This window comes from Pseudorca crassidens, chromosome 12, assembly GCF_039906515.1.
Source record: "Pseudorca crassidens isolate mPseCra1 chromosome 12, mPseCra1.hap1, whole genome shotgun sequence".
Taxonomy (NCBI): Eukaryota; Metazoa; Chordata; class Mammalia; order Artiodactyla; family Delphinidae; genus Pseudorca; species Pseudorca crassidens.
Genome location: NC_090307.1, coordinates 88,770,414 through 88,788,029, shown reverse-complemented (window position 1 = coordinate 88,788,029; position 17,616 = coordinate 88,770,414). Strand labels below are relative to the sequence as shown.

The 17,616-nt window shown below is 46.7% G+C and overlaps 1 protein-coding gene across 4 annotated transcripts in view; it reads left to right on the top strand.

Annotated features, from left to right (window-relative positions):
* Positions 1–17,616, top strand: part of SLC15A4 (solute carrier family 15 member 4) — a 119,013-nt gene that overhangs the window by 62,653 nt on the left and 38,744 nt on the right. The window contains exon 8 of one of the 4 annotated variants that reach the window (XM_067701203.1): positions 3,024–3,200. The exons of the other annotated variants lie outside the window; for them this stretch is intronic. Coding sequence (XP_067557304.1) covers positions 3,024–3,130 — 107 coding nt within the window. The 3' untranslated portion in view covers positions 3,131–3,200. Of the gene's footprint in view, positions 1–3,023; positions 3,201–17,616 lie in introns of those variants that run through there. 4 annotated transcript variants of the gene reach the window in all.

The window sequence follows — 17,616 nt, the reverse complement described above, 5'->3', positions numbered from 1 at the left end:
ATTTTTTGGCCACACTGCGTGGCATGAAGGATCTTAGTTCCCTGACCAGGGATCGAGCCCTTGCCCCCTCCAGTGGAAGTGCAGAGTTCTAACCACTGGACTGCCAGGGAAGTCCCCGTTCCTGGTTTCTTTCCCTCAGCACCACGTTTTCAAGATTCACACGTGTGATAGCAGGTTTCAGCCCTTCGTTCCTTTTTTATGGGTGAGTAATATTCCATTGTATGGTTACACCACTTCTTGTTCCTTCATCAGTGGATGGACACTTGGGTTATTTACACTTTGTAAACACATTTGGCTATTATGAAAAGCATTTGCTATGAACATTCATGTACACATTTTTAAGAGGACATATGTTTTCCTTTCCATTGGGTGTATACCTAGGAGTAGAATTGCTGGGTCATATGGTAGCTCTACGTCTGAGCATTTGAGGAACTGTCAGACTGTTTTCCAAAGCGGCTGTCAGAGTTTACATTCCTATTAGCAGTGTATGTGTTCCAATCTCTCTACCACCTTGCCAAGACTTGTTTTAATCTGTCTTTTTAAATAAATGTCATTCTAGTGGGTGTGAAGCGGTATCACATTATGGTGCAATTTTCTTTTAAATTTAGCTGTTGATCATGGAAATATCTGTATGTCAGTCTATCTGCATCTATGTTATTCTGTTTTAATAGCTGCAGGCTAGTGCATTAGACAAATGGATTGATTCAACCATTATCCCTTTGGTGAAACTTCTAGGCCGTCTCCAGCGTTTCAGATACCCACCACTTTCTCCACTAGGGTTTCCATGAGAGTTACGCCTTCTGCCTGGCCTAAGGCATCCATTGTATGTAATAAATGAACTTTTCTCCCAGGCACTGAAATGGTGTTAGTGAACATCCCACTCTTGGGAACCCAGATAAAGTAGCCAAACTATATTCTGTGTTCTGTGGTACAGAAGAGTGGAGGAGGGCTACGCATGTTCAAATGCCTTTTTATACTTTTTAGAGTAGAACTGAGAGTCAATACAGTTTTTGGTATATTCGCAGAATTGTGCCATCATTGCCATAATCCATGCACATTTTCACCACCCCGGAAAGAACCCCCTGCGCTTTCACCCTTGGAGCTGTTCCTAAGTTGCCCTCCAAGTGGGTCCGATCCCTTTGGACCAGCAAAAACCTGTGCTTTTACGAGAGCACAAGCAGTGCAGGGACTATACCGGCCATATCACCATGTCATCTTTTTTTTTTTTTTTTTTGCGGTACGCGGGCCTCTCACTGTTGTGGCCTCTCCCGTTGCGGAGCACAGGCTCCGGACGCGCAGGCTCAGCGGCCATGGCTCACGGGCCCAGCCGCTCCGCGGCATGTGGGATCTTCCCGGACCGGGGCACGAACCCGTGTCCTCTGCATCGGCAGTCGGACTCTCAACCACTGCGCCACCAGGGAAGCCCCAATATATATATTTTTTACCACTTTTTTCAATTCCATAAAGCAAAGGCAAAATGTATTTCAAAGCTTTCAGATCACAACTCTCACCCCTACCTCCGAATAAGGAATTTTTGTTGTTTTTCACCCCCATCGTCTTCCATTTCAGGAGAGTTCTACTTTTTCCAGCCAAGTTCCCAGGATGGTTGGAAAGGAAAAGGGCCAAGTGCAGGGGACTTTAGTTTCTGGGGCTCAGAGGAGAGGTTGCGGCAGAGAGACACCCATTTACATCATCGTGAGGTCGTAGAGGAGCTTTACCAAGGAGAAGGATACAGAGATGGAGCAGAGACGAGAGCCCAGACTGAGTTTTGACGAACTGAGTCTTCATTGCCTGGGTCTCTTCTTACATTTCCCTTTGCAGCAAGTGACCAAAAACGGTCACTCGCCATCTGGTCTACAAGGGTGAAGTCACTGGCCACTGCAGCCGCTGACCTTCAACACCCTCTGAAAGGAGCTCTGGGTGGAGATCAGGAAGGAGGCCCTCGGTGCTCTGGGGAAAACTGGCAGAACAGGTCTTCAGATAGTTAGAGGTTTTCAGGGGAAGATGTTAAGAGCCCAATTCTAGTATTTCCTCATGTCTAGAAAAGCACTAACATCATTAATGGTGACACCTGCTCCTCGTGATGCGCAGCCACCTTCTGCCAAGATGTGTGCTCGCCTGCACGCACCCCCTCACCAGAGTCACTTATCTACTGACCCCCGGCCCCCAACCTCTGCGGAGCAGTTCCTCGGAGCTCCTGAGAGGCTGTCTCCTGGGCTATCATCCTCATGTTGCCCCCAAATAAAACTTAACTCACAACTCTCACGTTTTGTATTTTTTTTCAGTGGACACAAGGCAAGGACACCTTCCAGAATGTCACTGCCCTGTCCTGTCCACCTCAGACCCTGCACAGCGTTGTCCTGTGTCTCCTCTTTCCTGTCTTTTTTTTTTTTTTTTTTTCCGTGCTCATTATCTTTTGAACAGTCTTTGTACGTTTAGGGAATGTATTAGTTTCCTATCGCTGCTGTAACAAATTACCACAAATGAAACTGCCTTGAAACAAACACAAATTCATTATTTTACAGTTCAGTAGGTCAGAAGTCGGCAATGACTTTTGCTGAGCTAAGAAACCAAGGTGTCAGCCGGGCTGGTTCCTTCTGGAAGCTCTGGGCAGGGTCTGTTTTCTTCTCTTCCAGCTTTGGGAGGCTGAGGCATTCCTTGGTTTCCAGCCCCTCCTCCGCCTTCTAAGCCAGCAATGTTGCATCTCTCTGTGCCTTGTGACAGCTGTCACATCTTCCTCTGAGTGACATCTGTCTCCCTCTTCGACTGTTAAGGACCCCTGTGATTACACTGGGTCCACCTGGATAATCCAGGATACTCATCCCATCTCAGGGTCCTCCACTGAATCACATCTGCAAAGCTCCTTTTGCCATGAAGGGAACATATTCTCAGGTTCCAGGGTTTAGGGTGGGGATGTCTTTAATCTGCCTCTCACAGAGAAATTCTCATATTTGAGTCTCATTTTCCCATTTGAGAAGTCAGAGTCTGAGCCTCTGGGCCCTCCACCTCCCGTCTTGTTGCAGGGTGCCGACTGTCAGGGAAGAACCCCAACCTCACAGAGAATAAGCAGAACCAAGACCCTGAAGCTGATGACGAGGCAGGAAAGCAGGTCGGTTTCCCACAACTCTGAGGTCACCAAAAGTAGACAACAAGGCTTAATGGTCAAAAACAAAGAAACTCACAGAAAAAGAGATCAGCTTGGGGCTTCCCTGGTGGCGCAGCGGTTGAGAGTCTGCCTGCCAATGCAGGGGACACGGGTTCGAGCCCTGGTCTGGGAAGATCCCACATGCCGCGGAGCAACTAGGCCCGTGAGCCACACTACTGAGCCTGCATGTCTGGAGCCTGTGCTCCGCAACAAGAGAGGCCGCGATAGTGAGAGGCCCACGCGCCGCGATGAAGAGTGGCCCCCGCTTGCCGCAACTGGAGAAACCCCTCGCACAGAAACGAGGACCGAACACAGCAAAAATAAATAAATAATAATTAAAAATGAATATCTGCTAAAAAAAAAAAAAAAGATCAGATCACCAGAGGCAGGGGTTGGGGGGAGGGGGAATTGGAAATAAGGGCTAGGGATGTAAGAGGCAACATGACAATTATAATGAACACGGCTGTATGTTACATATGAAAGCTGCTAAGAGTGCAAACCCTAAGAGTTCTCATCTAAGAAAACATTTCCTTCTCTTTCTGTAATTTTGTATTGATATGAGATGATGGATGTTCACTGAACTTGAGATAATCATTTCATGATGTATGTAACGACATTTTGCTGTACACCTTAAACTTACACGGGGCTGTATGTCCATTATATCTCAATAAAACTGGAAGAGGGCTTCCCTGGTGGTTGAGAATCTGCCTGCCAATGCAGGGGACGTGGGTTCGAGCCCTGGTCTGGGAAGATCCCACATGCCGTGGAGCAACTGGGCCCACGAGCCACAATTACTGAGCCTGCGCGTCTGGAGCCTGTGCTCCGCAACAAGAGAGGCCGCGAAAATGAGAGGCCCGCGCACTGCGATGAAGAGTGGCCCCCGCTTGCCGCAACTAGAGAGAGCTCTCACACAGAAATGAAGACCCAACACAGCCATAAAAAAAAAAAAAAAAAAAAAACTGGAAGAAAAAGGACTTAATGGTTCTGGAGTCATGGGTGACAGGAAGGAATTGACCAGCCACAGCATGGGGAGCAACATGAATGTCTGCCTCGGAGTGCCGGGTTTACCGCCCAATCCCACAAAGCAGGAAGCTGCACACACCGTGGGCTACACGGCAGCCGGGTGCCAAGGGTGCCTTTGGTAGCACACACGGGGCTTGAGCAGCTGCCCATTGGTCCCTCCACGGGCACCCTGACCCTCTCAGTTGCCTACGTGACTAGCTACTGAGAGTGCGCCGAATCAGGGAATGGTAATCCTTGCAGCAAGGACACACAGAGATGCTCCAGGGCTCCAGGCGCTGCCTCTCCCCATGTGGACATGCACTTGAGCTGAGTCAATGAGATTCACCCAGATGCAACTTGAGTTCCAATGTGGGCATCGTGAACGTAGCTCAGCCTAGCGCTGCCATTTTTGTTGGTCCTTTTGCCTGAAGCGAGGTTTAGCTGTTGGCGGTGTGAGTAGCTCTAGTCCTTTCTCAGTGATGTAGGGACATGTTCCTGGGGCAGAGGTGGAATCCCCGAGGGGAGGGGGAGGTCTGCACCAGCTGAGGGTCTTCTCTGGGGCTCGGCGGGCCAGCAATAGCAGTGTCAGTTTCTGCGTCTGGCTGGGTCTGCCGTGTGATGTTGGACGTGGTGCTTGGAGTTGCAGCTTCCGTGCTGCTTCTCTTGTCCTGCCCAGGGTTCTGTGAGCTCCCCAGCAGCCTTGCAGGACGCTTTTCTGAGCTCAGTAGCTACAGCCAACTTCTGATACTTGTGACCAAGAAACTTGATCTTAATGAAAGCTACTCTTTATTTATTTATTTTTTTGCAGGACAAAGATCCCGAATATGGGATCTTAGTTCCCCAATCAGGGATCAAACCCCTGCAGTGGAAGCACAGTCTTAACCACTGGACGGCCAGGGAAGTCCCCAACGAAAGCTACTCTTAAAGTATTACTTTTGGCTGCTGGACTGCTGTCTCTTCTTTTGCTTATTTGTTACTGTGTGGCACTGTAGAGGCTGTGCTAGCTGGGAAGCTGGTGTGTGTGTGTGTGTGTGTGTGTGTGTGTGTAAATTTAGCAAAGGAAAACCCTGAGAAGTTAGCCCGATTTTATGCCATCTTGATTCCTGCAGAAAAACGGTATAAAATGTGTGTCAGGGTCCTGCTGGTTCAGTAAGTGACATTATCTCCTTACACATACTCATCTCCATGGGGCAGGTGGACTGCTCTCCAAATGCACCGTTTCCTTTGCTGGTTCTTCTGCACCGATGTCTGCAGAGACATAAAAGGGAATCAGAGAGGAGAACATGATTCACACTTTCTGCCTCTGGACCAGGAAAACCCAGCCTTGAGCTGCTATTGATTTACTCTCTGTTTGGAGAGGTTGTTATCTGCTCCAGTGAAGGCTGAACGCAACTCTATCAGCTTTTCCAGCGCTGCCCCGGCGAGGATGTGCAGAACTTCCACTTGACGGATCCAACAACATCTCAGAGCCATCCACCCCAGACCCTGTGTATTTATGTCATATCCAAGATCTCGTTATCTTTTTCTAGCACCTTTGGCTAGCAGAGTGGTGGGGATGAAGAGAAGGAGAGTGACAAGAGGGATTTGCCACTTTCTTAAAGACAAGATATCGAAACCACACACATGTTAGCTAAGGCAAGAAGAAATGACAAAATATATGTTCACTTCTGTTCAGCAACTTCTGAATCCTCTCTCCAGACACACAAGCATTTTCTTAATGCCTGTGTGTGGAGTGTACAGGGCCAGCAGTGAATGAGATGCAGTTGTTCAAAATTGTGTCTGTTCTCCAGGTGCTGGTTGGGCAGAGGAAGCAAACACATAAGGAGTCATTTATGACCAGTGCTGGGTTCACAGGTCAGCAAGGTCGTGGCCCCTGTAGGGCACTGATGCTCTGAGCGCTAAGTTGTTTGCTAAAGCTGGGCCGTCTTCATCTTGTCTTTTCCCAGCCCTGCATCTATTACTTTTTCTTCTGTTAACAAAACCATATAATCTGGGGGTGCGGGGGACTGAGTCCACATTTAGTCTATGAGTTTTCCTTGGCTCTGGAGGTAGGCATTTGACCCAGGCAACTAGAGCATTGAACAGTCTTGGACACATTGATGGCTTGATAAATACATACATAATACAATGGTCTAAAGGCATTCAGTTCCGAGTATTTTGTCTGAATGGTTAGCAGAAAGAATGGTTCTTTTCACTGGAGGTACTGAGAGGTTGAAACATCAAGTCTGGCTCTCCTGGTGGCCGTCATTCTGCCTGCCTGGGCATGGAGTTAACACAGAGAAAGGCAGAACTGAGAGAGTGACAACAACTGGAGTACCTGGATTCAGCTATACCTGACTTTTAATTTTATCTAGCCATACCCCTCCTTTTCTCTCTTAAACCATTTTGTGTTGGATTTCCTATTGCTCGAAACCAAAAGAGTCTTTCCTGCCACAGAAATCAGGCCATACTTCCCATTCTTTTTTCCCCTGCTTGTCTCCTTTTTTTAACTTGTTTGACCCTCAAATTTTGAAATTCTGTTGTTCTTAGGTGTGTTCTCTTCCACTCAATTTTCCAGCTCTCTGCTAGTAGCATCGTCAAGTTTCTTTCAGATTATAATGAATGAATCAGGCACTGGTGTCATTAAACATCATCCAAATGAAGACATACCTGGACTTGACCTTGGGCAAAGCTGTCCCGGGTCCAAAGCCACATTTGGCTTCATTTTTCAAGCTCATAGATCTCCTCTGAGAGCTGGTTTCCCACACACAGGGGTATGGACTGAAGGCTCTGTACGATCTGGGAATTCACTTTATTTTTGCCAGTTCACCAAAAGTTTAATATTTACACTCAAGTTTGTGCTTCCAAGGGAGAGTCATTATTTCCTCTCTCGGTTTCTATGATGCTTACAAAAACAATCCTGAAGCCTGCACTGGGGACTGAACAGATTCCAGTGTGATCCCTGACATATGTGCAGTAAATATTTCTGCTGGGAAAACCCCCCTCGTTTTATAATCTGTCCTCCCTTCTCCCAGAAGGAAACCTTGAATAAAGCCCACGGAAGCCAGGGCCTTACTCCAGAGGCCAGCTGGACAATACTCAGAAGCAGAGGAAAAAGAACTCTGACCGTCTGTTTTGGGGCCACGTCTCTGAACATGTGGCTGAACTTGTTCCTGAAAAAAGGCACAGTTACACTTTGAACTGGAAACACAGGGAACACTGTGCCCTTTTACATGGACAGCAATTATGCAGGGAGCAGCCTCCGAATACTTAGAGCACATTAAAATTTTTCATCAAATAAACATTTGGACATCATGGGTGACAAGGACCTGAATACAGCCCACGGGGCCTGAAAAAGGGTTTCCATGGCAACCCCACTTGGCTAAGAACGCAAACCGCAGAGAGTCAGCTCTTTCCAACGAGACCCACCTCCTTGACTGACATCCTGCCTTTGTGCCCTGCTCCTGAATGAGCATCCCTGGTTCGTATTTTCAAAAATGACTTCAGCACATATCACTTGTAACTCCCCAGAGATGGGTATGTTGGGCTGACTCTCTGTTTAAGAGGATGGAAAAGGCGGCTTGAGAGAATCCACATGCCACTCACCCTCCCTAAGTATCAGAAGGTTGAGAATGTGGCTGCCCAGGGCCGGGGGGTCCCCAACTCAACTCCCGTGTTGGTTGGATGCTATTGGCCTGACCCCAACATTTGTAGGGCCCCAAAGCAACGTTCACGGTGGTCCACATACCATGTATAAATGTTTCAAAGTTACCGATCAGGCTAATTATTAAATGAAATGTGTGCCGTCCCCCAGCTCTGACGCTTCAAAACAACCCAGAGAGCCAGGCTTGACTGAACAGCCTTAGATTCTTCGCAGTCACGTGCAGAAAATGTCTGAACGGGGAAATTCAGCCCCCGACACCTGGCCCACGGTCCTCCCCCACCTCTTCCTTCCCACATCCCTCTCCCAAACTTACAGAGACTTACCTGCACACACATGGCCACCTGTCCTGCAGAAGCAACCTTTCCTTAGACCCTCTGCAGACAGTCCCCAGGCTCAGGGCTGGGCACACAGGCTTTCTGGTCTTCCCTTCAGAGGTTGGCCTCGAGTAGAGGCCCTGGCTGGCCTGGAAGTGGGCCTGGGGCCATTGTGCAAGGGATCCTGTGGTCCATATACCTGGAATATGGTCCAGAGGGGAGCCCAAAACTCCCAGTGGGCATGTCCCATTGGCATTAATTTCCTCAGGCTGCCATAACAAAATACCAAAGGCTGGCTGGGTTAAACCACAAAAATCAATTTCTTGGGAATTCCCTGGTGGTCCAGTGGTTAGGACGCTGCTTTGATGGGAAAAGCAGCAGTTTCCCAGAGAGGGTATAGTTCTCTTCACAAGGGAGAAGCAGAAAACCGTCATTTCTTATAGAAAAGCTCTTTTTGATTGACCAGAATATCCGGAGTTGATAGTTTGGGCCAAGGGTGCACTGAACTGAGGTTGATTTTTCCACGCTTCCACTGCAGGGGGCACGGGTTCAGTCCCTGGTTGGAGAACTAAGATCCCACATGCCACGTCGTGTGGCCAAAAAAAAAAAAAAGTTAATCTCTTCACAGTTCTGGAGGCTGCAAGTGCAAGATCAAGGTCTTGACAGGTTTGGTTTCCTCTGAGGCCTCTCTCCTTGCTTTGCAGACAGCTTCCTTCTTGCCCGGTCTTCATGTCGTCTTCCCTCTGTGTGTGCCCACCCCTGGTGTCTCTTTGACCAAATTTTCTCTCCTTATAAGGACACCAGTCACGTTGGAGTAGGGCCCAACCTAAGAGCCTCATTTAACTCAATCTTCTCTTTAAAGGTCCTATCTTTGAATACAAACACATTCTGAGAGATTGGGGGTTAGGGCTTCAACATATGAATCTGGGGGAGGATACAATTCATCCCATAATAGCCTCTTTCCCTGGGAGGGATCCAGGTCTGTAATAATACACAGGCAGAGGAGAGCCAGACAGGGGACCTGTGCAGTGTGGGGCCTACCTTGCCTAGGTGTGAGGGTACTGCTGGGCTTTCTGTTTGCTCACTGCTAAAGCTAATGGTCTGGTCCCCTGGTTTTGGAGACCTCTTCTCACAGCTGGGTCATTTAAATGGCCTTCTCAGATCCTCCTTGACCTAGAACATGATCGTATCTGCCTGTCACACTCATTCAGTGATGAGCATGGCTGGGAAGCAGTAGCCAAAATTCATGGGCTATCGGTCCAGTCGAAGGTGGTCAGCTCATAGAAGACCGTCACATCTCTTGCCGGATTAATCATTTGCAGAGCTAAAGAAAGGGGGAAAACATCAGCCTGCGCTATTGATGGAAAAATCAGCGGTTTCCCCAAGAGGGTATAGGTCTCTTCACAAGGGAGAAGTAGAAAACCGTCGTTTCTGATGGAAAAGCTCTTTCTGATGGATCAAAAGATCCTGAGTTGACACTTTGGGCCAAGGGTGCACTGAACTGAGGTTGATTTTTCTGCTCTTGAGGGAGAGCCGAGTTTGATCATTTGCGAAAACTGAAACATTAGCAAACAGTGGATTCCCCTTTGCAGGCCCCCAGCAAAGTGGAAACTAGTACAGCAGACACGCGCTCCACTTGTCAACCTGAGCCAGCCGGGCACCGGCGTCTGACAAGTCCCGCGGGAGGTACCTCTCCTTCAATCTTTCTTCCCAGGAACAAGGACGAAATGGTAGAATTTGCTGAACACGGATCCTCAAAGAAAATTCCCAGCCCATAGACATGCCTATATTCCCGGGACCCACCTTCGCATCTTCTGATCTAGTCTCAACACAATAAAGAAAAAAGAACAAACAAGTGATTCGTAGTTGTTGAAATTAGGAATTTTACTAATAACATTGTAACCGAAAGTAGGGTCCTACTCGCTGCTCAAAAGCCTATAAAGAGGCCAGGTTGGTGGAAAGGAAAGTTTGCTTTATTTTGGATGGGGGGCAGGGAGAAGGGCGGATGCCTGTCCAAAGGCAGACCCACCCCAGCCCAATAGGTGGGCAAGCGCTTTTATAGATGGAGGGAGGGGGCTACATGCAGAACCAGCACAGGTAGCTCCAACAGGCATCTTGAAACTGGTCATCAGTGGTCTGACCAGTGTCATCTTGATTGTTTTATGTACAGTTAATCTTCAGTTCCAGGGTCGGTTTGTCTCCATTTCTTTGAGGCCAGTTCTCAGAATTGTGGCAGCTTACCTCATGGCTACAGTCTGGTCATCACGTAGTTAACATCTTCCACCTGATGGGGGTTTCAGTATCGGCAAAACAGCTCCCAGGACATGGCTCAGAATATTATCTATAGCCCCTGAGGAGGAACTAAAGGTCCTTGACTATGCTTAGTGACTAAACTATTATAATTTAGTCTTGTTGGACTGTTTTCCTTTGTTTCTGCATTTTCTCACTTCTCTGATTAAACTTATTCTTTGGCTAAAGTTTTTCCACAGACAAAAGGCAGGCCGAGGACATGGGGGTAGGGGCATGGATCATAGGGTCCTGCTCCGTTTCAACATTGCTCTCCACTGAGTCACTTAGAAGAACTGGGTGCTGGGCTAAGTGTTTTGCCTGCGCAAGATGAGAAAAATCTTCGCAGTGACATTGAAGTCAGGCATCCTCCCATTTTACAGCTGAGTAAACTGAGGATAAAAGTCATTGAGGAATTTGCTAACGGCCACTCAGCTAGTACGTGCCCTGAGTCAGTCAGCTTTTCTTCTTTTTTAAAAGTGTACAATTCAGTGGTTTTCACTGTATCCGCAGAGTTGGGCAACCGTCACCACAATCAATTTTAGAACATTTTCGTCACCCCCCCCCAAAGAAACCCCATACCCTTTGGCTTTCTTGTCCCCATTCTCCTCAGCCCCAAGCAACAACTACTTAATTTCTGTCTCTATGGTTTTGCTTATTCTTGACTTCCTATAAATGGAATCATACAATGTAAGTCCTTTTGAGTCTGCCTTCTTTCAATTGACATCATAGTTTCAAGGTTCATCCATGTCGTAGCATGTATCAGAATCGGATTTCTTTTCATGGCTGTTTAATATTCCATTGTGTGGACATTTTGTTCATCTATTGATCTGTTGATGGACATTTGGGTTGCTTTCATCTTTTAGCTATTGTAAATAGTGACGATATGAACATTCATATACAAGTTTTTGTGTGAATACCTGTTTTCCTTTTTTTTTTTTCTTCGCTGCGTTGGGTCTTCACTGCTGCACGCGGGCTTTGTCTACCTGCAGCGAGCGGGGCTACTCTTCGTTGCAGTGCGTGGGCTTCTCATTGCGGTGGCTTCTCTTGTTGCAGACCATGGGCTCTAGGTGCGCGGGCTTCAGTAGTTGTGGCACGTGGGCTCAGTAGTTGTGGCACGTGGGCTCAGTAGTTGTGGCATGCAGGCTCTAGAGCGCAGGCTCAGTAGTTGTGACGCACGGGCTTAGCTGCTCCGCGGCATGTGGGATCTTCCCGGACCAGGGCTCGAACCCGTGTCCCCTGCATTGGCAGGAGGATTCTTAACCACTGAACCACCAGGGAAGTCCTCCTTTTTTTTTTAAACACTACTTTATTGAGCTATGATTGACATGTAAAAAGCTGTACATGTACATCCTGTTGCTAAGATCGTCCAGTTTTCCCCTCATTCCATCTCCTGAAATAAATCCTTCCATTTTTCTTCTTGAAGAAATTCCCCAGTGAGGCACTGACCTCTTGCTAATTGGAATGAATGCTCCCTCCCGCTGCTGCAGAGATTCTGTGGTTTTCTTTCCAGTGGACGTCTTGATTCGTTCTCCCATTTCTTGGGTCCCACATCTTTGGGCTTTTCACCCTCATTTTCATCCACAACTTACATCTTCAATAATGTGCTCGGTTTGGGAGTCTTTTCATATCTGAAAATGAACTTACTCTGTCCTCACTCTTACATGATAGTTTGGCAAGGCTTAAATACCTAGGTTCAAAGAGATTTTTACTTGGACTTAAAAAAAAAGTTTTATTGAAATATAATTGATTTACAATGTTGCGTTAGTTTCTTTTTGTTTTTGGCCATGTGGCATGGCTTGCGGGATGTTGGTTTCCCAACCAGGGATCAGACTCAGGCCCCTGGCAGTGACAGTGCCGAGTCCTAAACACTGGACCACCAGGGAATTCTCTGTGTTAGTTTCAAGTGTACAGCAAAGTGATTCAGTTATACATACATATATATTTATTCTTTTTCAGATTCTTTTCCATTATAGGTTATTACAAGATATTGAGTATAGTTCCCTGTGCTATACAGTAGGTCCTTGGTGGTTCTCTATTTTATATATATTTACTTAGACTTTGAAAGAATTATTCCACATTTTTGTAGCATTGAGCACCATTCATGATAAGTTTGATGCAAGCTTGATTCTGAATTCCTTTATGAGTGAATTCTTTCTCTCTTGGAGCTCTTAGTATATTCTCTTTATCTTGAAAGTTCTTAAATCTCATGAGGATGTGTTAGATGTGGGTGTTTTAAAAACGTGTTGTGTTTCCATGAGACAAATTCTCTTATTCTAAGATTCATGTCTTTCTATTGCTCTGGAAATTTTTATTATTTCTTTGATATTTTTCTCCCTTCCACTAGGTCTAGTGTCTCTTGAGCTCTTCATAGCTGCTGCCTTGCTGTATATTCTGGGAAAATTCCTCCAGTTCTTCTTCCAGCCATCCAACTTAATTTTCAGTTTAGTTTCAGTAAATCTTCTTTTAAATTTCCAAGAGCACTTTTCTGGTTGTGGTTCCCTGATTGCTTCTTTATCACATTCTTGTTTTCTGGGTAGTTGATTTGAAGATGATAATTAGGATTTTTTTAAGCTCTCTTCTGTTCTCTGAATTATCTTGGTTTCCTACCTGGTCAATTCATCTGCTTACTTTTATTAGTCTTTGCTTTTTTCTTTTTGCGGTAAGCGGGCCTCTCACTGCTGTGGGCTCTCCCGTTGCGGAGCACAGGCTCCGGACGCGCAGGCTCAGCGGCCATGGCTCACGGGCCCAGCCGCTCCGCGGCATGTGGGATCTTCCCGGACCGGGGCACGAACCCGTGTCCTCTGCATCGGCAGGCGGACTCTCAACCACTGCGCCACCAGGGAAGCCTTCTTTCTTTTTTTTTAAAATAAATTTATTTATTTTATTTATTTATTTTTGGCTGCGTTGGGTCTTAGTTGCTGCATGCGGGCTTTCTCTAGTTGCTGTGAGCAGATGCGGGCTTCTCATTGCGGTGGCTTCTCTTGTTGCAGAGCAAGGGCTCTGGGCGTGCGAGCTTCAGTAGTTGTGGCACGTGGACTCAGTAGTTATGGCTCATGGGCTCTAGAGCGCAGGCTCAGTAGTTGTGGCGCACAGGCTTAGTTGCTCCGTGGCATGTGGGATCTTCCTGGACCGGGGCTCGAACCTGTGTCCCCTGCATTGGCAGGCGGACTCTCAACCACTGCACCACCAGGGAAGCCCGAGCCTTTGCTTTTCTTTGTATGTCTGCTTCTCTTTGGCAGTCGATCCATGTTTGGGAACAGCTTATCCACATTTAAAAAATTGGCCAGTTGCTCTCCAGATATTTTATAACATTTAAACACCCACCATCCTGTTTGGTGACATTCCTCTCTCTCCACAACCCCCTCTATTTGGAGTGACTTCAGTAAAACAATTGCAACACCAATCATTGCCAATTTGGAAGAGGACAGATGATAGACTGCTTCGTTTGCAATCATTTGACCATTTCTGAGATGTTTATTGATTTTTTATGTGTCTTCTTTTGCCAGTTAGTAACTGGTCAACAAACGAAAACAGCAAGGAAGCAGGGAAGAGATGGCTGGGAGAGAAATTCTTGGGCATTCCTGAATTCTCGTTAAATACCATCCTTCTTTCTCTGCTCCCCAAGTCTGAATGGCCTGGCATTCCCCCTTCTCTCTTCCGCTCAATGAAAAGTAATAATAAGTAAGTAAGACGAGTTACTTCATTTAACTGGGAAGGGAGATCAACTAGTCGAGACCAAATAGGAGAGAATGCCTTCTCTAAACCTGCAGCATATGCTTGGCTAATGAGAAAAGAGACCTTTGGGCTACTGTTCTCCTTTATCTTCTCTGATCTATTCTCGCGGTCGCATTGGGAATTTCTACATTTTTCATTAAATTGCTCCAAATGAGGAGAAATCACCGAGCTACGGAGGCTCCCCTTTGGAAGTCATAAAGTCAGCTCTTCAGAAATGCAGGCACAGGTTGAATCGGACAAAAAGCCCTCCTTATGTGGGCACGCTTAAAAATTCAGACCTGTGTGCATAGATTGGGGTCAGGAGCAAACGGGCTGTGACTGCAGATGCCTCGGTTCTTTGGCGGGAGCCTTGCGAACTAGACCAGGGGAAGGAAGTAATAAGAGAAAAACAAACAGAAGTTTATTCACGTGCACGTTGCACATACGCAGGGAAGAACTCAGGGACGAGTAATTCCAAAGGGTGGTTAGAACTTGGGCTACTAAAGCATCTTGATAAAAGCACAGTCATTTTGTATAGAAGTGACAAGACAAAGGAAAGGGACTTTGAGCTTCCAAAGGTGGCACGTGGTTTGAAGGTGAATATATAGAGGAAATTAATGGGAGAAAAGGGCTAGTTAGTAAGGTTTGTTATGTAGATTTCCCTGGTGCTGTCTCTGGGCTGATAGGATTCTATCTAGAGTTGTGTCCGGTGATTCAGAATCTTCCCGCCCTTCCTGGTAGAGAGGGAGAGGGCAGAGAGTTTTGCTTGTGTTTGCTTCTTTTTAATTATCTTCACCTCAAAATGACTGGAGTGGCATACTCCGAACCCCTTCAAATACTACTGAGCACGTTGCATGTGGTGAGTCCAAACGGAGATGTGCGCTCAGGATTTTACTAGGGGTTTCCTGTATTTACACAGGACTGCCTGGATTTGGGAGATTTGCTCCAAAAATACAAAATATCCACTGACAAATTTTTATTTGATTACATGTCAAAAGGATAATAATTTAGGTAAATTGGCTTAAATAAAATATTTAAATTAATTAATTTTTTTTTTTACTTTTTAAAATGTGGCTTCCAGAAAATTTTAACTTACATATATGGCTTACATTTTGTTTTTAATAGACAGTGCTGGTCTAAGAGCACCGTGAAATGTCTCTTATCTATTCATACAGGCAACATATTTACTGAGAAACTGCTATGTGCAAAGCACAGGATACCCAAGAGGGAATAAGGACAGAATCTCTGTCTCCCTTGCCAAGGGTCCCCCTGAATTAGGAAATGACTGATCCAGGCTTTAAATCCAGGGGCGTCAGACTTTTGAGCTGTACCGGGTCCCCCCGCCACAACCCTCTCCTTGATCTATGGTTAGAATTCCACGTCCTCTCCATGCCATTGGGACAGTCATAACTTCTCCAATCCAGCGTCTGTCCTTTCCCAACAGTCTGTCCTTAGCATGTTGGAGCAGGAAGCAAGAACAGGTGGATCTGTGTTATTATCATGTATGTGTCAGGGCAGGCATGATTGGCAATGTAGCATATATGTGGTCTGCCCAAACTCTGGACACACAGAATTGTCTCAGACACACAGACAGAGGGAGCAGTCTAGAAAACAGAGCCCTCAGCTTCTCCAGTCCTTTTCTCACTCCCTCACCATCTGGTGGCCCAGTACCTGCCCACCTGGCCAGAGCAGCCTGGGGTCCTCAGCAGCCCTGGGGGGCAGGAGTGTTGTTTGTTGGCTAAGAGGAGTGGTCATCTCATTGGTCGCTCAAGAAGAAGCAGGACTCTTCCTACAATCTGCTTGTCTTTAATTAACCAAAGAGAGAAAATAGATTCAAGAACATGATGCAGGGTGTCAGATTAGGGGAGGGAGGGAAGATGGGGGGGGGCCCACAGGGCAGGTTTGCAATTACGCGGAGATTCATACCGGTAGCCTCTCTGTGGCTGACTCTTTGGTTCTGACCTTTTATTTCAGAATTGAAATGGAGCTTAAGATCTTTCCCAAACAGTGGGCTCAGTGATCCTAACAGCTGGGGCTGTTGCCAGGTGCACTGCCAGGGAGCTCGAGTGGCACACCTGGTTTTTACAGAGTGTTTCAGAGACATCAGATCAAACTCACGAATAGCTCACATTTATTTAACACTCATCAGGCACGCGGTGCTAAGCAGCTGGCTTGCATGCTGTTCTGCGTGAGGGGCAGTGCGGTGCCGTGGCTAGGGGCTTAGCACTGGCTCCAGGATGCCCAGTTCCGGTGCTGACTTTACCCCCTAAACAGACAGATGACTCTCGCGAAGCAGCTGGGCCTCTTGGTGATTCACTTTTCTCATATGCAAAAGGGTGGCACTAGTAATGCTCTTACCCCATAGGTTTGTTCTAGGGAATAAATGAGTTAATATGTTTAAAGCACTTGGAACAGACCCAATACATACGCAGTTTTCAATGTTCTTTGTTCTATTAGCATCGAATCTTCATAACAACCCTACGAGGCCACGTATGAGTTTCCTCTCGCTGCTGTAACAAGTGACACACTTTGTGGCTTAAAACAACGCAAATGTTTTGGTTCTGTTTTTTATATTTCGGGAGCTCAGAAGTCCTCAAGTCAAGGTGTAGGCAGGGCTGTGTTCCTTCTGGAAACTGCAGGGGAGAATCGTTTTCTTGCTTCTTTTGCCTTCTAGAGGAAGCCTTGCATTCCTTAGCTCATGACCTTTTGTTTGCATTGCTCTGACCTCTGCTTCCCTGTCACATCCTTTTCTCTGTATCCCTCCCGTCTCCCTCTTTCCCTTAGAAGGACCCTTGCAATGACATTGAACCCACTTGGATAATCCTGGGTAGTACTTTCTAAAACCGTGCAAACTCAGACTGGGACTCGAACCCACGGTCTTTTAATTGAGATCACACACCTGGTCTCAGGATTTAATGAGGCTCAGGTTCTTTAAGTCTTATGGCAGAAAGAATTCAGTGAGAGACAAAGTGATAGGTAAGAAGTGGATTTATTTAGAGAGGTACACATTCCATAGACAGAATGCAGTCCGTCTCAAAAGGCAAGAACGGCCTTGGGAGAAACACAGAGTGTGGGCCATCTCAGAAGGCGAGAGGTTGCACAATACGGAGTGGTTAGTTTTTATGGGCTGGGTAGTTTCATAGGCCAATGAGTGGAGGATTATTCCAAGTATTTCGGGGAACGGGTGGGGATTCCCAAGAATGTAGCCACCGCCCACTTTCTGGCCTTTTATGGTCGGCCTCAGAGCTGTCATGGCGCTGGTGGGTGTGTCATATAGATGCTGATGCATTACGATGAGCGTATAATGAGGCTCCAGGTCCACCGGAAGTCGAATCTTCCGCTATCCTGGACCTAGCTGGTTCTAACCAGTCTATGTTATGTCCTATGGCCGTATCATTCTTTTAAAGGTTGTGCCCCGCCCCCTTCCCTCCTGTTTCAATTCCATCTCCAGATCCTTAATCACATTTGCAAAGTCCCTTTTGTCAAATAAGTTAAAGTTTTCACAGCTT